The sequence below is a fragment of the Podarcis cretensis genome, assembly GCF_951804945.1.
Source record: "Podarcis cretensis genome assembly, chromosome: 10".
Classification (NCBI taxonomy): domain Eukaryota; kingdom Metazoa; phylum Chordata; class Lepidosauria; order Squamata; family Lacertidae; genus Podarcis; species Podarcis cretensis.
The window spans coordinates 49,385,487-49,410,720 of NC_137179.1; the positions used below are offsets into that span (position 1 = coordinate 49,385,487).

The 25,234-nt window shown below is 41.6% G+C and overlaps 1 protein-coding gene and 1 long non-coding RNA gene across 2 annotated transcripts in view; both read left to right on the forward strand.

Moving 5' to 3' along the window:
• Positions 1-25,234, forward strand: part of LOC307226047 — a 348,766-nt gene that overhangs the window by 288,389 nt on the left and 35,143 nt on the right. The gene's annotated exons all lie outside the window — the stretch shown is intronic.
• LRIG3 (leucine rich repeats and immunoglobulin like domains 3) overlaps positions 1-25,234 on the forward strand; it is a 54,309-nt gene that overhangs the window by 20,592 nt on the left and 8,483 nt on the right. Inside the window, exons 4-12 of the mRNA XM_079994112.1 lie at positions 13,140-13,274; positions 13,778-13,921; positions 14,842-14,985; positions 15,241-15,384; positions 15,787-15,930; positions 16,732-16,812; positions 18,544-18,615; positions 19,728-19,799; positions 22,278-22,441. Coding sequence (XP_079850238.1) covers positions 13,140-13,274; positions 13,778-13,921; positions 14,842-14,985; positions 15,241-15,384; positions 15,787-15,930; positions 16,732-16,812; positions 18,544-18,615; positions 19,728-19,799; positions 22,278-22,441 — 1,100 coding nt within the window. The remainder of the gene's footprint in view (positions 1-13,139; positions 13,275-13,777; positions 13,922-14,841; positions 14,986-15,240; positions 15,385-15,786; positions 15,931-16,731; positions 16,813-18,543; positions 18,616-19,727; positions 19,800-22,277; positions 22,442-25,234) is intronic.

Consider the following 25,234-nt stretch of genomic DNA (forward strand, 5'->3'; position numbering starts at 1 on the left):
AGTTGCCCCACGAGGCATGGAGCTTTCTCTTCCGCTAAAGTAATTTCATAGAAGTTGCTGCTTCTAGAGGAGCCCCATGTGTGGCCCTGTCCCTCCAAGGAGGTTTTTGCAAAAGGCTGTTTGATAGAAATGTTGGAGGCAGGAGCAAATCCCCATACACACTTATTTCCTGGTAATATGCTTCTCAGTGGCTTAGGCTACTTTAAATTATATCTCTTTATTGTTGACTGCACATGAATCATAAGGATGAAAGTTTGTTATCTTTTGACAATATTCTCTAGGGGTGTGCACCAGCAACAAGATTTGACTTGTATCTATATCGGCAGCTTTGGGAAGCAGCCCAATCTGTTTTGGGGCTTCTCTGTGTCTCTCCATTTTGACTCATGCAGAACAGAATTAGATATGTTGAAAACAAAGTCGTTTCCCTCCCCCCTCCCCCAATATACTATGACAGGGAATCTAAAAGTGGTTTATAACTTTTTGAAAAACTTTTCATAGGAGTGGATAAAATTTGCAAGCACAGCCTCCCCTCCAGAGTGGATGAAGCTTGCCAGATTGTAGTCAGATACATCTAGGAGCTTTTATGTAGCACAGCTTTAAAAGTAGTGTCTGTGTAGCTTTTTGTAAATTCTCTGCCAGATTTGGGTGTAACTTGCAGCCAGGGTCACCAATTCTGAGGTGACAAAGGTTGCTGAATTTCAGAATGAAATGGGCTCTTTTTGCTTTTAGGCTGCAAATGACTGGAATAACTATATATAGAATAAAAAGGCTACTGTAATCTGGTGCAATATGAAAAAGAAAACACCCTCATTTTCCACTTTATGACTGAGTGAAATAGAGCAATTTAGGTTTTGTTGTTGTTGTTGTTATTTGTGTATCTTAACACTATGACCCAGAGATTTGGGGTTAAATACTGACACAAATGAATTTGATACAAGCTGCCAGCATTCATTAAGTCTGAAGTAATTACTGTGCTGTCATCTTCCTCACATGGTAGATTACCTTGAAGTGAGAGTACTTGTTTATTTTATTTATTTTGAAAAAATATATATACCATGCCCTTCAGTATGGCTCTTCAAATCAAATCAAATATCTTTAATACGGTCAATGACCAGAAAACAATTTATAAAAATATGACATTATAAGTAGTATTGAGCTACAAATAACAGTAAAAATATAGCCATGCCCTTCAGTATGGCTCTTATTGGAGTAGCTAACAAAGAATGTAAAACAGATAAAAACAGATTTTAGAGTTGAGCTGTGCAGAAATATGCCTAAGTCAAACTTGGTTCAATGCAACTTACTCCCTAGGAACTTTTGCAGAGAGTTTGCAGCTCAGACCTGCTAAACTTGGAGGTTAGTGCTGCTGAAATCAGTAGGGCAAGTGAGATTCCTAACAGAGTGTTGCAGGCAGTGCTGGATTTACGTATAAGCTAAACAAGCTATAACTTAGGGCCCCACTCTCTTGGGGGACCCCAAAAAATTTAAAGGAAAAAAACCTGGATGTATATAAAATATAAGATAAGATAAAAAACAAATAAAATTGCTTTAGATACCTATTAGGTCCATAAATTACCATATAGCATATATTTAACACAAAAAAACAGAAACAATTTGTTGTTGACAAAGGACAGCTGGACATATAAAGGGCCCCATTAACTTCAGTAGCTTAGGGTCTCATCAAACCTGAATCTGGCCCTGGTTGCAGGTGGCATTCCCTGTCCTCCTCCTTGGTCTTTCCTACTAGGCAACAGAGCTCATTGATGACATCTGAGACAAGGGAGTTATGCTAAATAAGTGGCACTCACTTAGCTGGTGATGGAGACAAGACTTGTTCTGCGGATAGCAGGCAACAGTTCCCACTGAGGTCCTCTGAGGCAAGGGAGTGGGACTGAGCAGCTAGAACCCGCTCAGCCTGTGATGGAGGCTGATAATGACCCACACATGGAGTATGTGTTTGCTATTGGTATAGAAGATCTTCATTCAAATTGGTGTGCACAGTATTTTTTCCTGCCAGAGGAGTAGCCTGCCTATCTGAACACATGGCGTTTCTTCAGAACAATTAACCAGCAGTAAATTAACAACTCAAGATAGATAATATATTCTCAAAATCAAAGACGCTGTGTTTTGATGACTCTAGGACCTTTTTTCCCATTGAAAGGACTTACACCCTGGAGTAGGGTGTAAAACACAGGTGCTCATAAGAACAGAATTCTGTACCTGACAGATGTTCAGTGGCACTGTATTTTTTTGCTATGGGGGAAAAAAGTCAATTGCGCTTTTGGTGAAAGCATTTCCCCAAAATTCTCTTTTTGCTGTTAACTGTGGAAAGTTTTTCTCTTCCCGGAGTACAGTATATCTCAAGAAGAGATACTCCTGCAAGGGTAGGGAAGCAACAAGGCTTTGGAAATAAGTCCACTATCAAATCTGATTTGTGATGTCTGGTTGACTTAGTTCATAGTACAAGGAAAGCAATGTGTTGCAAGGGCACCTCAAGCATGTCACGTGACAACCTTTTAAATGCTTGAATTGTGTGTTACAGGCAGCACAGGAGTGGACACTTGTTTTAGCAATCCCACAGGTTCTAATAAGGCTCCAGGGCCTTACATTTAACATTTGTGTTGACCTTCTGATTGCTGTAGATAAGCTGGAGTCAACGAGTGGTTCAATAGGCAGCATAGTACAATCTGTTGTGCAAGTTAATCACCAATTTAAAGGTCAATTCACTCATTTATTTTTCACTCTGTTAAGGTCCTCATGTAGTGTCTTTGCCATTCCATTTTCATGCACAGAACCATTTTTGAATTTAAAAAAGCTCCCTTGTGAATGAATGACTTACAAATTGCCATATCATGAAATCTTACCGTATCTTCTGTTCAGCCCAGATGCTGAGTTTCATCTCCAAGGGCCTTCTGGAGGTTCCCTCTTTGCAAAAAATATGGTTACAGAGAACCAGGCAGAGGGGCCTTCTTGATAGCCGTGCCTGCCGTGTGGAACACCCTCCCGTCAGATGTCAAACAGATAGACAACTATATGACTTTTAGAAGGCATTTGAAGTTTTTAATGTTTGATGTTGTTCTGCATTTGACGTTTTAATTGGTTGGAAGCCACCCAAACTGGCTGGGGCAACCCAGTCAGATGGGTGGCATATAAATATAATTATTATCATCATCCGTGGGATTGCTTTAGATGGAATTCCTTCTTAAGTGCTTGCATAAATTAGACCTGTTTGTCACAGGTTGGTTAGGTTGTCTAATGCACTTTCTTCTGCACCATGACTTCTTGCTAGAGCTGGGAATGTGATGTGAATATATGTGTTGTATGAGAGGACCCATTAAAACTGAGGTTGCTGTCCTACACTTCCTAGGCAGCAAGCCCCGTTGAACGTAGTGGGACTTGCTCCTGAATAAACATGCACAAGGTTACTCTGTGAAAATGACGTAGCAGTGGCTCAGCATTTCAGCCCACTTGGCTTTTGTGTCCAGTCTACTTCTTATACAAGCCTGAGGGAGGACTGTGAGGTAATAGGATATTGTTTGTCGGAGTCTTACAGTGTGTACTAGACACCTAATGGTCGGCAAACAAAGCCTATGAACAAAGGGAGTTTTGCAATAAGAACGGTGATGAGTGAAACAAAACACCTGTGAGGCCATCTGTTGTGTGGTTTTAAGTATTTCGTGAAACACTTCATGCATTCCTGGCTGTCTTCTTGCTCCTGGGTACTTTGGTGATACTCTCTCAAGGAGGGCAGGTACAGCTTCTGTAAGTTTTACTGTTTGCTAACAGTCATAAATGGGATGAAATGTATGCCTTGGTAATGAATGTCTGAGAAAGGCATGTAATACGGTTGGTAGTTATCTTGCGGTGGTAGAGTTAAGATAAGCAGACCATATAATGGCTATAATTTGATGGTTGCCGAAACTCTCTGCATGGTAGTGATAAGTGCGTAGAGTTAGTTCATTGTATCCCCACACCTTGAGGGCTGGGGTATTGCCATGTCTCCTGCACTTCTACGTGCCTCATCCAAAATGAGAATGTCTCCTCTGAACATTACAGAAGTTTAGAAGTGATCAGATTGTTGCACGATTAGAGTCACCACATTGTTAAGTTTTCAAGGGGACTTTGTGCTGTAAATAGCTGTGCGATTCCATCCTAACTTTGCTCTTGATACAAGATTTGCATGATGGGAGGCAGCTGCCTTGGGACATTTTTCTGTATAGAGTAAACCATCATCATCAGCAGCATTTATTATTTATACCCCACCCATCCAGCTGGTTTTCCCCAGCCACTCTGGGTGGCTTTCAACAAAATATTAAAAACACAATAAAACATAAGACGTTAAAAACTTCCCTAAACAGGGTTTTCTTCAGATGTCTTCTAAAAGTCAGATGGTTGTTTATTTCTTTGACATCTGCTGGGAGGGCGTTCCACTGGGCGGGTGCCACTACCAAGAAAGCCCTCTGCCTGGTTCCCTGTAACTTCACTTCTCGCAGTGAAGTAACTACCAGAAGGCCCTCAGAGCTGGACCTCAGAGTCCGGGCTGAACGATGGGAACACGGTGTCGACCAGCTGTTGTGGACTACAACTGGGGCTGATGGAAGTTGTCCAAAACAGCTGGAGGGCACAGGTAGGGAAATAAGATGTTAGACTATTCTTGCCTGACAAATTTTGTCCTAGAAAAAACTGGAAGAACCCCTTGCATTGGAAATAAGAATGTGCCCAAGAGTTTGGCTGTTGAGCTGACTGGCCCAGTTGGTTAATGATTGGCATTCTTTGACTTTCTATTTCAGTTGGAACCTGAAGAGTTCAGCAACCATTTCCTCATCCTCATAACTTTGTTTTCCTATTATCCCCAGTGCAACATTGGGAGATTGTCACAACCAACAGCAGTACATGAGAGCATGGGTGGAGGGGCTGTGGTACCACCACTGTGAAACCAGAGCTTTCTCAACCTCACCCCATCTCAGAGAGCGTAGCTCCCCTACTGCTGGAAGTGTGTAACTGCTACTCTGGTTCCCTTTGTGCGCTGCAGCTAGTCACAACTTAAGATCAACAACTTCTTGACCTGCAGTTATGCTAGAGCATTGGTGTGAATGCATACTACTTTATATTTAAATAACCTTCACATCTGAGGCTGAAAAGAATGCCCCCCCCTACTTAATATTTGTCTTTCCCTTACAATACAAATTTTGGCACTGTCACTTCAACCATCTAGGCTGTTTAAATAATTTCTCAAATAAGTTATTTAATCATGTGAGCTTATCTGATGTGGCACCTTGGTTACTTCTGGTGTTTGCTTATAAATTGTTTTGGGAGGGGACCAGATGAATAGTTGTGTTGTGTGGATATTGATCACTATGTGCAATCATTGGTTATGAGCACTGGGCAAATCTCAGCAATTTCCAGGTTGCTCCTAGCTGCTATCCCTCTCCACCAACCCCCAAATTAAAAATACACACTCTAAAATATGCAGCATTTAATTATTCACCACCTGAGGGGTTGGAGATAATATATGAACTACCCCCAGTGAAATTATGTTAGCCCAAAAGTTCTGTGTTGCTTCATCTGTTGATGATTGCTCACATGTTAGTCGTTCCTTGATGGCATTGTTTTTGTGTGATGAATGTGCACATACAAGCTTGTCCCTTGTTTCATATATATAAACTTGGTTTCTCATTCCTTTGGGGGTTTTTTTGAGCCATAAGATATAACCTGAACTCCTTGTCAACCGGTGTGTTTTGAGAAGGTATAAAGTTGTATGTTCGCTGTGACACATATGGAAGTCACATTTCTTGCAGCTGTACAAGTGATGGGAACATGACCAGTGCTTTGGTCTTCTGGGCTAACTGGGATTGGGGAAATAGGTGGGATCTCAGACCACAAGCCTAAAAGTATAAGCTTCTATATCTGAAACTAGCAAAACTGTTTTTATCAGATGTTTAAATGGTCATGTACTAGCAACTTGTTGTGATGGGCTTAAGGGTATGTGAGCCTTGAAAAAGAAGTTGTGAACTTGAGACGAAGGTGCATGCATGACCTATTGAATTACAGGCAAGATTTCGTTCTTGGAATCCACTTGGAATCAGGCCCAGGAATGAAAATTGTGGTAAAATGTTACTTGTGGGGGGAGGCAGCAAACAAAGGACTGCAAACAGAGGGAGGAAGGAGCAGGTTCTACAAGCTCTTGAATGTGGTTCATGGTAAAGCTGAAGAATACGCCTGCGTGTTAAATGTTTGGTCTGTGGCAGAGCAAATTGGAAGGGAAAATGGTAACAGAAAACAAAGGCTGATCTGGGAGTACCAGTGTGTATGACGCGTGCCAAATAGATGAGGTCACAGAAGTGTAAAGGATTGTGAAGGAAGTGAAGATTCATCAGTAAGGAATGACGACTATACGCTTCCTACTGGTTTCAGGGGCAGTATGGCCATGAGGACCAGTTAGGTAAAGGTAAAGGGACTCCTGACCATTAGGTCGAGTCGTGACGGACTCTGGGGTTGTGGCGCTCATCTCGCTTTATTGGCCGAGGGAGCCGGCATACAGCTTCCACGTCATGTGGCCAGCATGACTAAGCCGCTTCTGGTGAAGCCAGAGTAGTGCACGGAAACACCGTTTACCTTCCTGCTGGAGTGGTACTTATTTATCTACTTGCACTTTGACGTGCTTTCAAACTGCTAGGTTGGCAGGAGCAGGGACAGAGCAACAGGAGCTCATCTCATCGTGGGGATTCGAACCACTGACCTTCTGATCAGCAAGTCCTAGGTTCTGTGGTTTAACCCACAGCGCCACCCATGTACCTCTGAGGACCAGATACTGAGCAACAACTCTTGGCTTCCTGTCCTGCTTGTTGGCCACCATGGGAAAAAGGATACTGGGATACAGGCCTTTGATCTGGTCCACCAGGATTCCTCTTATTCTTATTTGAGCATCTCTCATTTGTGCTGAAGTTGGTGGAGGCAAAAGATATAGCTGGGGTCCACTTTATAGTTTCTGGAGTTCTCTGGACTTAGGCAGATGAAACATAGAAACCCTGGAAGAGAGTCTGAGAGATGGCTCAGCTGGTTAGATTGTGGTGCTGATAACACCAAGGTTGCAGATTTGATCCCCGTATGGGGCAGCTGAATATTCCTGCATTGCGGGGGTTTGGACTAGATGGCCCTTGGGGTCCCTTCCAACTCTACAATTCATTCTATGATTCTCTCAGGATTTGGATGAGAAAGGAGACAGCGGCAGTCTCTCCTGACATTTCCTCTTGCTTCTGCTGCTGCTTCCCTTCTCCAGGCACAAAGAGATCCAGTCATGCTTGGAGTCTTCCTTCTCAAAGGGCTAAGGCCGTTTGGCGTTTAAGAGAAGTGGAGGTGAAAGATGTGAAATTAGTTGTTTGCACAATAGTGAGAGTCCTCTGCCAAGAGAAACAATCCAATAGAAGATGTTCAATGTCCCAAACCAGTGATTTTCAATCTGTGGGTCCCCAGATGTTGTTGGACTACCACTCCCATCATCCCTGAGCTCTGGCCTTGCTAGCTAGGGGTGATGGGCGTTCAACAACATCTGGGGACCCACAGGTTGAGAAAGGGTGTCCTAAACCAAATAGATTATTGGACCTTGGAATTTCTATTTATTTAATCACTGTACAGTTTTACCTTGGTTTTCAAACAGCTTAGTTCTCAAATGTTTTGGCTTCCAAAGGCAGCAAACCCGGAAGTGACTGTTCAGGTTTTTGGAATACGAACATCCGAAGGGGCTTCCATGACTTCTGATTGGCTGCAGGAGCTTCTTGCAGCCAATCAGAAGCCACAATTTGGTTTCCAAATGCTTTGGAAGTCGAACCGACTTCCGGAACGGATTCCATTTGACTTCCAAGGTATGACTTTACTTTTAAGGGTTTTTTTAAAAAAAACATATATACACTGTTTAATTGTTGAAATCTCTAAGCTTTAGAACAAAAATAATATACATTAAACAAAAAGTAGAACAGAAATATACATTAGAAACAAAAAAAGATACATTAAAATTATCAGTAAAAGTCAGAAGTTAAAAACAAGTTGGCCTAAACAAAAATCCAAGTATAAATAAAATCACTAGTTAAAAATATACAACACTGCCTCTCTCAATAAGATGAATAGGTAGAGCCACAAATGGTCTGACATCAAATCTGAATGCCTGCCAAGTAAAACGTAATGCAATAAGAAGGGAGTTGATCTTTATCAAAAAGTGTGAGTAACCTGTTAGGACCAACTACAAAAACTGCAGATTTTACTAGTACAGCTTGAAATGAGTACAGCTTGCAAATTTAATGAAGAGAAATAATAAGATTATTAAAAAAAAAGGAAAAGAAATAATATCTGAATACTGCTACTGATAAATTATCAGCTCACATTAAGGATACAGTAACCATCAGCACAATCATAATAGTTGTGTGGTTTTAGTTTTACTTTTAAGTATATATTCTGTTTTTTGCCACTCATCTTTCATGACGTTTTTTTCTGTCCTTTCTGCTGCATGAAACAATACAGAGGGCCACATATGTCCTTGGACTTCAGGTTGCCCAACCCTGATTTAAAAGATGTTTTAATTTGTTTTATTTATAGTATGTTACGCAAATCATTATTTTCCTCTCTACAAGCTCACGGTAATGATAGACCTCCTGTAAATGGTCACCACTGTTGATAATCTTTCTGAGCTTTGATGTGATTTATAGCCATGATTGGCACATTCTTGTGTTTCAGATATAATGCTAATTTTGAAACAAAAAGTATACAATTAAATCAGAGTATCTGGGGATTTGTGTCCGTCATTCAGGTTCCTCTTCCTTTGCACTCACCAGTTGACTTCAGTTGATGCACCCAGTTTCCCAGCAAGATCAGCATTCTGTATAGATCAGCCTTTCTCAGCTTTTGGTCCTCAGTGTTGTTGGACTACAGATCGCATCATCCCTGACCACTAGTCCTGCTAGTTTAGGGGTGATGGGAGTTGTAGCCCAACAGCATTGGAGGACCCAAGGCAGAGAAAGACAGGTGTAGATACTGGGAGCCCCAAGAGCTGTATCTGTGCTTGTTCCATTCACAATCTCCAACCCCCCACCTACAGCTCAACCAAACCACCCTGTCCCTTCATAGGATGCCCACTAACAGGCGTCATCGGTGTGAGACGGACAGTAGCAGAGCACAGTGGTTGCTGGGTAGCTGCCCTGTCCTGATAGTCTTGTCCTTGTACCTCAAGCTGCTTCCTAATTCTCTGATTCTGCTGTGATGGCTCAACAGCTCTGACAGCCCAGTTTGTTGCCCCCTGTAGTTTGTAGCGCCCCCTGTCGACACTTTTGCAAATTGCAGCATGACGGCGCTCTTACATACTTGTTATATGTAAGGAAATATTCGAGGTCTGAGGAAACTTCAAAGTTTTGTTGATGTTCCTGCTAATAAGTGACATTCAAATCTAGTTTAACTCAGGTTAGTTTATATGAGAGCTTGAATTCTCCTCGGTTTTTCAGGGGATCCCCTCAAAACAGTCATCAAATTATAGGTTACCTCTGTGTCCGCAGATGCATTCTGTAATTCATTGGTGGTTTTGTTTTAATCCTTTGCAAAAAAAATAAATAAATCATGATGACCTCTATGGATCTGTGCATTGGATTAGTGTTCTGGCAAGCTTTGGATTTGTGATTTACTCACATTTTTTAACGGTGCAGTCTACCAGTATAAATTTTAATTTTATGGCTTTTTATTTGGAGGGGAGGATACAGAATTACGTGAATTTACTAAAATCCAGTTTCATTTTTCTGGATTTGACTTTTATTCAGACCCCATGGAAAAAAAGGGGGGCAGATAGTTTGCCTGTTGTGGGGAGGGAGAATAGAAGGGAGCAAAGGGGTTTTTCCCTGTGACCTGCTCTCCAAACTCCATGTGGGCCAGTGGGCCTAGAAAGATTGAGGATCTCTGGCTGAAGGTATGATGTTCTTTAAGACAGTGTAACACTCAGTGCAGAGATGAGAGAGCTTTATCTTCAAGTGCATCTTTCAAATAACCAGCACCAAAAATTTAGTGTGGTTTAATTACTTACTCTGCCTTTGAACTATATTGAGATGTAATTAAACTACTAATGTCTTGCCCGGTGTTAGTTAACAAACGAATGTTCTTTCTCTTCCCGTATTCCCACAATAAAGCTCCAGCAAGCCTTATCTGTAAAGGAGGCTGCCTTGGAGTAATTTGCCAGTTAGTTAACATCTGATCTGAAGGTGAGATTATTCAGATCCATTAGGAACAGCTGAAATTCATGATTGGGGGGGGGGGCTATTATCCAGCCAGTTGTAAGAAATTTCTCTTTTATGAAGCAATGGTGACACAAAGACTGCAGTGTGTACGCTCTCCCTAACTGAATACTTTCACACTGCAATTTAGGAGGCGTGCAGTTCAGGAAATTGCTGGCTTAGGCTGAAGCACAGTTTTACTGCAAGGAAAATTTTATTTGTCACTCAAGTAATTGGCAGTTTTTAGTACCTTATTAGTAATTACCTTATGAACACTAACGTCTAAACTAAAGCCTCTTAAACTTGTTATCTAACTTTGTCTTGCTCACTCATAAATCTGCCGCATGGCTCATCCATTGGGTTGTTTTTTTTAAAAAAAGATTTAAATAAGACCTTGCAGATAAGAGTTAAATTTAAAGAGCCTAGACTCGACAGGCCAAGGGCTGAAACTTGATGCTGAGTGAGAACAATGTCTGAGGTGTAACAAAATATCACTTCTTTTTAACACATCTGGTGTGAGGGCTAGTTAATCCACAACTTCTGGCTTCTCTTTTTAGCCAATTTCTTGGTTTTAATGAGTGGTGATTAATCTCAGCCTCTAACTTCCCTTAAGTGCTTATATGGGTACCTCAGTTGCCAGACATCCTGTTTTAAATAGAAACAACTTATTTTGAAGGAACAGTCCCATTGATGTGCTCAGAGTACCCTCAAATGGTATAATTTTAGCAGAATTGAGGTGGGCAAGCCAGCTTCTCCCTCTGCTTAGATTTAAAACATGATAAACCACATTACGTTTCTGCCCTTTCATATTTTCTAATCTGCCCCATATAGTAGCCTTACGGGCCTGCCATCAGCACTTGGCAGCTTCCAGCAACTTCTAGTAACCCAGTGCCCAGCAACTGGGTCGCCAGCAACAATGCCTGCTTTGGGTTTCTTGCTATAGGCAGCTAGGGCTCTGAACCACCATTTTGAATTTTCCAGAGGGCTCCTGCATTGCTCCAGAGTACTGAAGGCAATTTAAAAGCCTCAGAAGCCCAACAATCTTATCTATGAAGGATAGGAGCGAGGAATCTTTGCGGCCTTCCAAATGTTTGTTGGACTCCATCTTGCATCATGCCTGGGCATTGGTGATGCTGACTGAGGCTGATGGGAGTTGGGAGTCCCAACAATACTCAAAGGGCCACGAACTCCTTGTGCCTGATATAGGAGAAGGCCCAGCAGAAAGCTCTTTGACTAGTCCTCCCTCAAACCTGGAGGTGTCTTCTGGCAGCCATCTCAACAAGGATTGCCAATTATTTATTGATCTCAAGCATTTTTACCCTCATTTTTTAGCTGAAAAGGCTCCCAGAGTAGCTTCCAAGATCAATAGTAAGATCATCCCTGCTGCTTTCAGGCTTGACATCCAAAGGAATGTATGTATGTATGTATGTATGTATGTATGGAAGGGTTGGTAGCAAACTCGGGTACACAGTTCTTATGAGGACCAGTTGGAATGGAAGTAGGATGGAACTGGCTGTTGTTGAGGGTAGGCCAGAGGCAATGGAATAGCTGTGTTTCCATTTTCCCCCATCTGTTCTGTAACTGCTGTTATGTGACCTTCTCCTATTTGGGCAAGAATTTTCAGAGGGTTGTTGTTGGATCCTGAATGCAGAAAAACATCCTGAAATTATGTGGAAGGATGAAACGATGCAGTCTTTATGAAAACTTTAAAGCACCTTCTATTCCTCTAAGCATGGCACATGGTATCTCTTTTGCTGGTGGCACCCTATCCTACACACAAACATGAGATCAAATTGTTATAATTTTGTTCAGAGCGGGCGACTGGTGGCCCTTTTCTTGGGTTGATAGCTGAGGAGAAGAGAGCTTTGCTTGTGGTTATTTCAAATTGTGCTCTTGACAGAATAAGAGCAGCATGTTTGACACTGTGCCTGACCTAGTGCCTGATAAGTTCTGGGTCAGCTCTACAATTATTGTGCTGAACTGACTCTCCCAAAGGAAGCAAATAAAGAAATCGTCATTATGAATAATTTGTTTCCTCAAAAGAACTAAATTTTAATTTCAGATACGATGCCAATGAACACTGTAGCAGAACAGCAAAGTTGCAATGATCACATACCCTGTTATTAGAGGTGTACATGGAAGGCCTTATTCTTGTTGTGTTCAGGTTTTGGTTGTTTTTCTTCTTTGGCTCCCAAGTTCACAGTGTTCCCCTTCTTTGGCTCCTGAATTCGGCTTCTTAACTTGTTCTCCTATCTCACATTATAATCACCTCTTCCTTTTTTTGTTCTTTTCCTGGTGGTATTAATTATAAATTTCTTAATTCCAAAGACGTTCATGTTTTGTTTGTCCTCCTCTCCTTGATTTCCTCCCCATGTTTTGTTCTTTGCACATTGCTCAATCTCATCCATCTGACTAGCTGCTCTGTTCTGTCATGTTTTTATCATTTTTCTCTGCCTTTTCCATGTGTTCAGAGCTTTCTGCATCTTAATAGTTGCCTTCCCTCTTCTTCTCTTTTTGTGTGCTATGCCTCTTTTGCTCATGGTTCCTTGTATGTGATTTTTTTGGGGGGAGGGGGTTGGAAATGTTGAGACTTCCCCTCCATTCATTTCCCCCTGCATCCCCCTGCCCCAATGCACACCAGAGACTCCACCAACCCTCCATAATCTTTATGTTGTTTTGCTTTTATGTGTGGCTCTGACATTGCAGTTTTCTCCATGTCTGGTCAGAAATAAGCTCTGTGGAGTTCAGTGGGACTTACGGCCAGGTGCATGAATATAGGATTGCTACTTTCATTCTGGCAAAACTTTTTATTTTTCCTTAAGTTCTTGGGAAGTACAATCATTTCATTACTTGTCTGGAAACTGCCTTAAATTTGACATGCAAATTTTAATTTAGGACAAGTAACAAGATTACAGACATCTTGCCTGAAGACCTGAAACCATTCCAGTGTCTAGAAACTTTGGACTTGAGCAATAACAATATTTCTGTGCTTAAGGCGGAGTCATTTCCTTCTCTGATGCTCAAGTACATGTAAGTTTAACTTTATTTAAGACAAGGCTTTCATTACACCTTGAGTTCTAAAATTGTATATTAATTTACTGTCTGATAAGCATAGTTAAAGTAGTAGACTAAAGTAAAAACAGCCCTTTCAGTATGTGTGATTTTAAAAATAATAATAATAGTCCTATAAAGACATTGGGTTAAATCTAATGGTCCCTTCTATGAGTGGAAGGACAGAATATCTTTCAGTCATTGAAATATTATTTTGAGAATTTAAATTCTATTTGCCATTGGATCAGTGCTGGTTATTTCCTGTCTGCTAGGTACCATAGACTTTGGCTGAAGGCAAAACGTATGTTTCCATTCAAAGTTCCCCTTAACCACCGATTGGAGGTTGACAGAGGTGGGGGAGATTTTAAAGCGATTATTAAGTTCTTAAGTTAGGATTAGCAGTTACCACATAGTCGGTAATGAGGTCTTGGTACGAAATCTGCTACAGTTTCCATAGCTGCTAACTGTCATTGTTTCCACAGCCACATTAATAATAATCGAATAATCTCCATGGAACCAGGCACTTTTGACAACCTGTCTAGCACACTTCAAGTATTAAAGCTGAACAGGAACCGAATTTCAGCCATCCCACAGAAGATGTTTAAACTCCCTCATCTCCAGCATCTGTAAGTACAGCCTAACTGTTTTAAATTAGTCTTGCAGGCTTCTGGCAGTGGTTGAGCATCAACCTCAGTAGTAACCACATAAAGGCACGAAAGCTTTAGATAGAACAGAGGCATAGTTCTCATGATGCATTCATGTTTTAAACCGAGGATGAGGAACTGGTTGTGCTCCAGATGTTGCTAGACACCAGCTCCCATCAGCTGCAGTCAGTGTGGCCAGTTGTCAGGGATGTTGAGACCTGTAGACCAACAACACAATGGAGATCACAGTTTCCACCATCCCTGTCCTAAGGTTTCATATTGATATGATCTGCTTGCTTTGCCCTGAGTAATGCCCCTACTTTTGCAGCTCACAATTTTATCCTGGTACATCAGGAAGATCTGGCTTTTATTTGTTACTGTTCCATCTCGCTACAAGGAACGTACGTAATCAACAATTTGTGGGGCCACACTTTGACGTTCTGATTGTACCAAGAGAGGAGCAGCCCAGAATATATATATATATATATATATATATATATATATATATATATATAATAATTTATTATTTATACCCCGGCCATCTGGCTGGGCTTCCCCAGCCACTCAGGGCGGCTTCCAAAAAAATATTAAAATATTGTAATACATCAAACATTAAAAGCTTCCCTAAACAGGGCTGCCTTCAGATGTCTTCTAAAAGTCTGGTAGTTGTTCTCTTTGACATCCGGTGGGAGGGTGTTGCACAGGGAGGGCGCCACTACCGAGAAGGCCCTCTGCCTGGTTCCCTGTAACTTGGCTTCTCGCAGTGAGGGAACTGCTAGAAGGCCCTCGGTGCTGGACCTCAGTGTGTGTGTGTGTATATATATATATATATATATATATGTATATATGCTGGGAAGTCTGAACTTATTTTAGTTAACTTGGATCTCTTTTTTTCCCCTCAGAGAAATGAACCGTAACAAAATTAAAAAAATAGATGGGCTTACGTTTCAAGGACTTCCTTCTTTGAAATCTTTAAGAATACAAAGAAATGGGCTAGCTAGGCTCATGGATGGAGCTTTCTGGGGATTAAGTAGCATGGAAATCCTGTAAGTATACGCTTCCATAGTCTTCAAAAAATAACCATTTTTGAATCCCTTAGTACATTGCTTATTTTGAGTAACTGCGATGCTAACAATATATAAATGTACAACCCACCAACCTGTAAAACTTTTCTGGCTTCTGTTTCCAGTAGGAAGAGCCTTAATTTCTTCTTGTTATGTATTGATTTTTAAGTTTTCATATGAAACTTGAGGTCTTTCTCCCCCTTTTCTGTTTCTATGTATGTATGTGTGTGTGTACAGGCAGCTGGATCATAACAACCTAACAGAGATTACCAAAGGCTGGCTTTATGGGTTGCTGATGTTGCAGCAGCTCCATCTTAGCCAAAATGCTATCAGCAGAATCAGCCCTGATGCCTGGGAGTTTTGCCAAAAACTCAGTGAGCTGTGAGTAGTAGTTTTGTGTTTAAACCCTTCCATTTTTAAGAGTAGGGTACAAGCCAAAGCATGAACAGCTTACCAGTGAGCTGTGAATTTTTTTGTAACAAGATTTCTAAAGGTGGCAACAGCTGTTTGTGTGTTAGTTAATGCAATGATATTTTGTTGTGAGGAGCTGAAGCCAACTGCGTTCCCCCCCCCCCTCGTAAAAGTTATGTTTGGTCTTTCGTTACTGTAATTTTTAAAATAAGGAAGCCCATTCTGCTATTTTCTGTGTAATGGAAAATAATGTGCAAGCTTATATCAAAAATAATCAGGCTGAACTTAATCAGGGGACGAATTGTGAATTGGGTTTGGGTTCCTTATTAATTCTGATTAAAGCAAACGTTTCTCCCCCTCTCAAACTTGCAGGGACTTAACTTATAATCATTTAACCCGGCTAGAGGATTCAAGCTTTGTTGGTTTAAGCCTACTTGTGAGGCTGAATGTTGGGAACAACAGAGTGAGCTACATTGCCGATTGTGCCTTCCGAGGACTATCGAGTTTGCAGACTTTGTAAGTTTCATAGTAGGGTTTTTCTCTACAATACCAAGACTATCTTAGTGTAGATGAATGTGAAGGAATTCTAAACAATGAATACATCTTGATACAAGGAAGGTTTCATCTCTGCTGCCATTGATATGCATTGACAACAACTGTTGAAGCTACTTTAACTGTTTCAGTTTTATTTCATACACACACACACACACACACACAGTGGTACCTTGGGTTAAGAACTTAATTCATTCTGGAGGTCCGTTCTTAACCTGAAACTGTTCTTAACCTGAAGCACCACTTTAGCTAATGGGGCCTCCTGCTGCCACCGCGCTGCCGGAGCATGATTTCTGTTCTCATCCTGAAGCAAAGTTCTTAACCTGAAGCACTATTTCTGGGTTAGCGGAGTCTGTAACCTGAAGCGTATGTAACCTGAAGCGTATGTAACCCGAGGTACCACTGTATATATACTTCACATTTTAGAATAATTCCTCACAACAGGCGTGAAAAAAATTAAAACATCATACGATCAGTTGAACAAAAAGTAAAATCATGACATAGCAGGGCTGCTTTACTTTGCTGATTTTATGACATGCAGCTGCTGCTTTTGAAAACGACTTTTAAGAGGGCGCTTCTAAGCACTGTGTGTGGAAAGAGTAACCAATTTCCTGGGTTTCCAGTTGGGTAAAACATTTAGGCTAGGGGTGAACATGCCGCTGGGTTCCCAATGTGCTTCCTTCTAGGAATCAATTGCTTTTGTGATTTAAACTTACTTGTACACTTTGAAGACCCTGGATCTGACTTATCTATTTCTTTCAACAGGGATCTTAAAAACAATGAAATCTCCTGGACAATTGAAGATATGAATGGCGCCTTTTCTGGACTTGACAAACTTAGGTGGCTGTAAGTACAACTTACTGCTTTATCTTCAAATGCAGATTCTGTATTCCCCATCCCACCCCAGCTGCTATTGTCCTTCCAGATCTCTTTCCGCTTTCGCACATTAGAGAGAGGCAATGGAGGCAAAGGTAAATATTAAAGAAGGACTAGGCAGGAAGGATGGGAAAGAAAAGATTGCTAGTATTGCAAGTGGTTGAGGGAAGCTAGTGGTTGAGGGAAGCTAGTGGTTGAGGGAAGCTGGAAGTCATCTGTAAGGTGGATTTGGCCACTAGGGTGCTTGGCTGTACGTTAACATTTACAGTCATACCTTGGATCCCAAACACCTTGCGAGTTGAAGGTTTTGGCTTGCGAACGCCGCAAACCCGGAAGTGAGCATTCCGGTTTGCAAATGTTCTTTGGAACCCAAAGAGCTGACACAACTTCCATGGCTTCCGATTAGCTGCAGGAGCTTACTGCAGCCAATCAGAAACTATGCCTTGGTTTCCAAAGGTTCTGGAAGTCGAACAGACTTCCGGAACGGATTCCGGTCAACTTCCGGGGTACCACTCTACTTCACTGACACAGCCCTCTCTGCTGAGGTCTGAGCTGCAACAGTGCAAAGCTAGCAGAAGCTTGATTCTCAAATTAATCTGCTTTATTTAGCTTATAGTTGGAGGGAGAAGGGTAATCAGGAAAGACGAAATTAGCTAAAGTGGAGGCAGGCAGAGGGGGAATAAACACATCCTTTGAAACCTTGGAGCAAAAGTCCAGAAACACCAGGATTTTTTCTTGATTTGCTCTTTGGAGTTGCCTTAATTTAACCCGGCCTTCTTTGATGTGCTTCTCTTCAGTAAGGTAAAGGTAAAGGGACCCCTGACCATTAGGTCCGGTCGTGGCCGACTCTGGGGTTGCGGCGCTCATCTCGCTTTAGTGGCTGAGGGAGCCGGCATACAGCTTCCGGGTCACGTGGCCAGCATGACTAAGCCGCTTCTGGTGAACCAGAGCAGTGCACGGAAATGCCGTTTACCTTCCCACTGGAGCAGTACCTGTTTATCTACTTGCACTTTAACGTGCTTTCAAACTGCTAGGTTGGCAGGAGCAGGGACCAAGCAACGGGAGCTCACCCCATCGCGAGGACTCAAACCGCTGACCTTCTGATCGGCAAGTCCTCGGCTCTGTGGTTTAACCCACAGTGCCACCCGTGTCCCTCTTTTCAGTACATCTCTCTTTTCATTAATTACAAAAAAAGTTTCCAAATACTCTTCAGTTGAAAAGACTTTGGATTATCTTAACTGCATGCATGGTGTCATGCAATCAGTCCTTATAGCTTTCACCAAGATTCTTCAGAGTAGAAATTAGAGGCAGTCATGTTAGTGGAAAGCTACATAAGGCAGACAAGGGCAGATGTTTGGCAGGGCAATCCAGTGTTCAGAGGCAATGGCTCTGTTAGAATGCAAAGATTTTCTTCACAATGCACAGATGTAGAAATAAATTGGCTGACAGCCCTTGCCAAAAAAAAAAAAAAACTTCACCAAATTATATACATTAAAAGACTTTGAACATGCCTTCATCTCTCCAGTAACTGAAGCAGAATACATGTATATGTTTAGGAGAGGAAAGTGTTGAGAGGTAGGTAGACACAGTGCAGTAAAACATGCCTTAAAAGCAATTATCAAGAGTCTCTCCTAACGGTTCCAAAAATCATACATCTATTTCATTTTCATCTGTTACATGTTAAATGTTTTATATTTCCAGGCTACTCCAAGGAAACCGGATTAGGTCAATTACTAAGAAAGCGTTTTCTGGTCTAGATGCACTTGAACACCTGTAAGTAGTTGAAAATCACATTGAACCAGACAATTTTTAAAATATGCAATGATAACCTTCAAAGGGGGCATATAGGTCAGTGGTAGAGCTCCTGCTTTCATCATCATCATCATTTTTAAGCTGTATACTGCCTTTCTATCTTACAATACTCAAGGCGGTTTACAAGCTGAAGAACAAAAAATGTACATCTTCTAACAATCTAATGCAATACAAAAATGTGATAATAAAACATAACTTTAAAATAGTCAACCTCCGTCAAAAAAGTAACATTCAACAATCATTAGAATAGTATAAAATAATAATACCAACATAGAAAAGTTAAACAGAAATCCACTCAACAGCTACGATAATATCTAAACTATAATCAATAAAACAACAGCAAGCCACAGTACATCAAAAAAAAAAAAAACAATACACATTAAGGAGCAGAGGGTAGAGCAAGGCAGGTGGAAAGAGGCATTGCCTAATGGAGTCTCTCCCCTCACAGTTCTTCCTCCAGGAACAGCTTCCTTATGAGGAGGCCCTGGACCGGAGGGTGGGGCAAGGCAGGTGGAAAGAGGCATTGCCTGATGGAGTCTCTCCCCTCACAGTGCTTCCTCCAAAGGAACAGCTTTGCACACCCAGGTTCCCAGTTGCAGTCCCAGTTTCAATCTCCAATAAGGGCTGAGAAGAAAGCCTCTGAAACCCAGGGGAGCTGCCTATCAGTGTAGACTGAGTTAGAGATGGTTTGAGTATGAGACGACTTTCTGTGTTGCAGCATAGGGTCTATAGATGGCATTCCCCTGCCAAATTGCATTGTATCTAGGAAATATAGTCAAATCATACAACTGGGGTAGCTCAGCTGGTACAACATGAGACCCAATAGGTTTGAGCCCCACACTGGGAGAAAGATTCCTATACTGCAGGGCTTGAATGAGATGATCCCCACGGTCCCTTCGAACTCTACAATTCTATGATATATTATCTTTTAAATGAGCCTCTGTGTAGTGGTACTTATATGGTACAAGCTGCTTCTTTTTCATGTTTTATTTTAGCAGAATGTGAGAATTTGCTTTGACTTTGTTTGCCTTTTGATCCTACATTTTGCCTTTTCCTTTTGTTTCCACCCGCAGAGATCTAAGTAACAATGCCATCATGTCAATTCAAGGAAACACGTTTTCACAAATGAAGAAACTTAAAGAATTGTAAGTGTCTCTAGTTTGCCCCAATGAGACGTGCGTTATGTTTGAATATATCAGATAATCATAGCAATGGACATTGGTAGTAATGATGATGCATTTATTTTGAAAAGCAGTACCTTTAGCAACTTTCTCACGTCGTTGTTGAACAACATAGGGCACAGTTAAGAAAAGAGGTGCTGTGGATCTGAAAAAGGAAATAACAGTTGTACCTTGGTTCTGGAATGCCTTGCGACTCAAAAGTTTTGGCTCACAAACTCCGCAAACCCGGAAGTGAGTGTTCCTGTTTGCGAACGTTCTTTTGGAACCTGAACATCCAGTGTGGCTTCTGATTGGCTGCAGGAAGCTCCTGCGGCTAATCAGAAGCTGTGCCTTGGTTTCCGAACTTTTTGGAAGTTGAGAGGACTTCCGGAACGGGTTCCGTTTGGCTTCCAAGGTACCACTGTACGTATTTTGAGGTATACAGCTAAGGCAAGGATAATTCTAGAAGTCCGTGCTCAACAAGTAATAATACTCTGTTTTGGTCCTATAAAAAGACAGAAATTCTTTCCCCACCTAGTAGCAAGGGCCACTCTGAACTATACCCAGGGCTGGATTTAGGTTTGATGAGGCCCTAGGCTACTGAAGCTAATGGGGCCCTGTATATGTCCAGCTGTCCTTTGTCAACAACAAATTGTCAGTTTTTTGTGTTGAATATATGCTATATGGCAATTTATGGACCAAGGTAAAGGGTAAAGGACCGCTGACCATTAGGTCCAGTCACGGCCAACCCTTGGGTTGCAGTGCTCATCTCGCTTTATTGGCCGAGGGAGCCGGCGTACAGCTTCCGGGTCATGTGGCCAGCATGACCAAGCTGCTTCTGGCAAACCAGAGCAGCGCATGGAAACACCGTTTACCTTCCCGCTGGAGTGGTTCCTATTTATCTACTTGCACTTTGATGTGCTTTCGAACTGCTAGGTTGGCAGGAGCAAGAACAGAGCAACAGGAGCTCACCCGTTGGGAGGATTCGAACCGCCGACCTTCTGATCGGCAAGTCCTAGGCTCTGTGGTTTAACCCACAGCACCACCCGCGTCCCAATTTATGGACCTAATAGGTATCTAAAGCCATTTGCACATGCAGAATGTAGGCACCCTGTATATAGAAAGGAACAAACCAGTGATATTTTAGGGAACAGGCTAGCAGACGGGGCCCATTACTTGCATCATAGGAGCCTACACAACAAAACCACTGTTGCTATATGTAGGTTTTATTTTATTTGTTTTTTATCTTATATTTTGGAAATGTACATCCAGGTTTTTTTCTCTTTAATTTTTTTTTTGGGGGGGGGGCCAAGAGAGTGGAGCCCTAAGCTATAGCTTGTTTAGCTTATACATAAATCCGGCACTGACTATATTAGACACTTACCTGTTCAGCTGCATGTACGTAACACTAAACCAAACCCTTAATCATGCTGGGCTCTGCTTCTTTAAGTAATTTCCTCCTCCACCACCCTGGTTCTGATACCAGGGAGCCAGCACAGGATTTAGCTCAGTGAGGCAAGGTAGGGGAAGGCTTTGTTTCTGTCCCCCTCATTCTCCTCTAAGTATAGGGAAAGGGCTATAAAATATCTGCCTTGCATACAGAAGATTCTAGGTTCAGTCCCTAGCATCTGTCTGAAACCCTGGGGAGCTACTGCTATTCAGTGTGGACAATCAACAACAACAACAATAATTTATTATTTATACCCCACCCATCTGGCTGAGTTTCCCCAGCCACTCTGGGCAGCTCCCAATTGAGTGTTAAAAACAATACAGTATTAAATATTAAAAACTTCCCTAAACAGGGCTGCCTTCAGATGTCTTTTAAAAATAAGATAGCTGCTTACTTCCTTGACATCTGATGGAAGGGCGTTCCCCAGGGCGGGTGCCACTACCGAGAAGGCCCTCTGTCTGGTTCCCTGTAACCTCACTTCTCGCAATGAGGGAACTGCCAGAAAGTCCTCGGAGCTGGACCTCAGTGTCCGGGCTGAACGATGGGGGTGGAGACGCTTCTTCAGGTATACAGGTGTATACAAACTAGATGGACCAATGGTCTGATTCTGTATAAGGCAGCTTCCTATATTTGTATAAAAAGTTAATCCTTCTGTGCTGGCTTTGTAGTACATCTGGATAGGTTAGGAGTGAGGCAGGACGCTTGTACACACTGCCACACTCAGTTCTTATGTATGTGTTAGACCAGAATGAGCAAGAAGCCTGTAATATGTTCTCTCCAACACATGTACACCTGATAGCCCATGATTCTCACCTTTCCATGAACCTTCCCTGAGATGTTGAGACCGGCTTGGCTGCAAACGAAGTAAATAAATCAGTGCAACGCCGTTGATTTTTTGTCATCAGTTTGATGCTTAACTTATCTTCAGGTTTGATTTAATACTGCTTTCCTGCTCTGGAAGCTGTGAAGTTCTGCTTCCTATGAATGGAATCCGCTCCTGTTTCGTTTTATAGGTACCTAAACACATCTAGCCTTTTGTGCGACTGCCAGCTGAAATGGCTACCGGAATGGCTGATGGACAACAATTTCCAGGCTTTCGTCAATGCCACTTGTGCCCATCCTCAGATACTAAAAGGGAGGAATGTACTTGCTGTCAGCCTAGAAGATTTTGTGTGTGGTAAGGTTGTTGTTTTTTGTAATCCTTTTTCATTGCCATCTAGATGGTTGTTTCAGGGCAGATTTAAACAGCTTTAGCTTTATTACCTGAACTGTGAGGGTTAATAGTTTGTTTATTTGTTTAAAATACTCTTCCCCACACCCCTCCACTGTTCATGAGCTCTGCACTGCAGATATTTCAAGTTTGTGGTTTTATTTCAGATGAGGAACGACAGTTTAGGATTAAGTTTTGTGTACTGCATAGTTGCATATTGTGTACAAAAAAAGGCCCAGTGGTTTGTGGTGGCAAATGCATATATGCTGCTAGGCTTAAAATGTGAATGCCACTTAGGTAAGCATTGTTCTAAATATTTTGGCATTCTGTGAAATGTTTAGACAGATGCATGCTTAGTGTTCTTAAATGCAAAAATGCAGGAATATGTATAATATGAATAGCACCTTCATTGTGCAGAGGTTAAGACGTTCTTCAGGAGTTTTGTTAACATACAAAATCCACATAGTCATCTTTAAGCACAATATTTCATTTTTATGGCCTTTGTGCACTCCTACATCTAAGAACATTTGAGAGCTCTAGCAAAGCTCCAGCATTCCTGGCTCCCACCTCCTTAAAAGAAGAGTCAGAGGTGGGACAAAGGCATCCGTTCTATTTTGACCAGCATGTTAGCAGCTGCCCAGGAAGTTCTATTGAGCTCATGGTCTTTAGGGAAATATTTTCTCACAGACTCACTTTTCTGTGTTTGCAACTCAGCAAAATTATTCCACCCACCACCCCAAAAATTAGGGAATTCCAATGTCTTTTCCACAATCAATTTTGTTTGGGCATAGTTTAATTTCTAAGAGAGTAGAAAGAGATTGGACCACAAAACGATGTGTAGGGCTGGGCAGTATCTGGTTTTCAGCATTGTTGATATATCACCAGCTAAACTTCACAATATACTGATATAGCACAGTGTCCGAAATAAGAATGGAATTATGCAGGTGGCGCTGTGGGTTAAACCACAGAGCCTAGGACTTGCCAATCAGAAGGTCAGCGGTTCGAATCCCCGCGATGGGGTGAGCTCCCGTTGCTTGATCCCTGCTCCTGCCAACCTAGCAGTTCGAAAGCATGTCAAAGTGCAAGTAGATAAATAGGTACCGCTCTGGCGGGAAGGTAAACGGCGTTTCCGTGTGCTGCTCTGGTTCGCCAGAAGCGGCTTAGTCTTGCTGGCCACATGACCTGGAAGCTGTACGCCAGCTCCCTCAGCCACTAAAGCGAGATGAGCGCCGCAACCCCAGAGTCTGTCCCGACTGGACCTAATGGTCAGGGTTCCCTTTACCTTTATGTGGGGACATTGGCTGTCTTTATGGTTTTTCTCAAGTTATGTTTTTGGCATAGCACACGAATCATGATTCGCGATATATCGCCAGGTCAAAAATTATGAAACGGATATCCTAATATGGACTTCAAAGTGATTTTGGATGATATATCGCCCAGCCCTAATGATGTGAGCACTTTCCTCATTAGACCCTATTGGAGGGCAGCTGCATCAGCTTACTCACAGTGAGAATATCTTTGCATCTCTCGGTTCACAATGGAAGGGAGGGAGGTTGTCCAGTCCTGACAGCCAATGAAATGTGAGCATGTTTTAAAGAAGCAGGGAGCCTGTGGTAACGGGAACTGACCAGAAAGAGCAAACAATCTGACATGCATTGTGGATTTTTGAGGGGTTAACTCTGGTTTATCTTTCTTACAGTGAAAAACACACCAGTGCTGAATAGCAGGAAGGTTCAGGTCTAGGATTTCTGTTATTTTTGTGCTGCTCATGAACGTGCTGCTCATTGAACCACTATCAAAAGTGTTCTTTCATAGCCACAGTTAATGGCCATAGTTGGTGGCCCTAAGCAAACTTGGGCTGGAGTTTTGTACACAGTTAACACTGGCATTAAAAGAAAATGATTTATGAATGCATAACGGGCAGCAGAAATGCAGCTTTTGTAAAAAGAAAAACCTACCATGGCTTGCTCTGAAGAGCTGTAAAATATAACTAATGAAACTATAGGTCCAAAAGCATAATTGACCCCATTATTAGAGATGGGAAATTAAGCCACAAAAAATCACTTCTACAAGAAAGAGACATGCTTTCAGCTGAACCAATGTTACAAGCATTCAGCTGGGAAGCACCGAAATGTGGTACATTACAAATATATATGCTAAAGCATCATTGCAATACGGCTTCTTAATAACTTTTAAAATAAATCCCTCATGTCTAATTGAGACAGTTACTGTTTGAATTAAACTTTCTTTGCAGCATATACCAAAAACTGGACAAAAATTTGGTTTCTTTAATGGACTAAACAAATTAATTGAATTTAATAAACACTTTTTGATCTCCATAGCCTAGTTGTCACGTTAATGTTTCAGTGGGAAATGTTGCTTAAAGATATATTTTCAGTCAAAAAGAATTGTGCTCCTTAATTCTCAGAACTTGCAGCTGAATGACAGTAATTTAAATATTCATCCTTGCATTCATTAAAATGATTGCTCAGCAGGAGAAAAATACCACATGCCTTTCTAAATTTAATGAAAACAACTCTCTCTGTATGTATGTGGTTTTAGAAGCTAATTCAACATGCCAGGTTAAAGTTCTGTAAAGAAAAGAAGCCGAGGAAACAGAAACAGGGCATTTTAACAAAATGAAATTGTGTGCTTACCAGTTCCTTTGTCCTTATAATTTGAAATTGATGTAATTTGTACTTCTCCCAGCTATCAAAATATGATAAATTTCAGACCTAAAGGCATTTTTTCAAAAAAGAA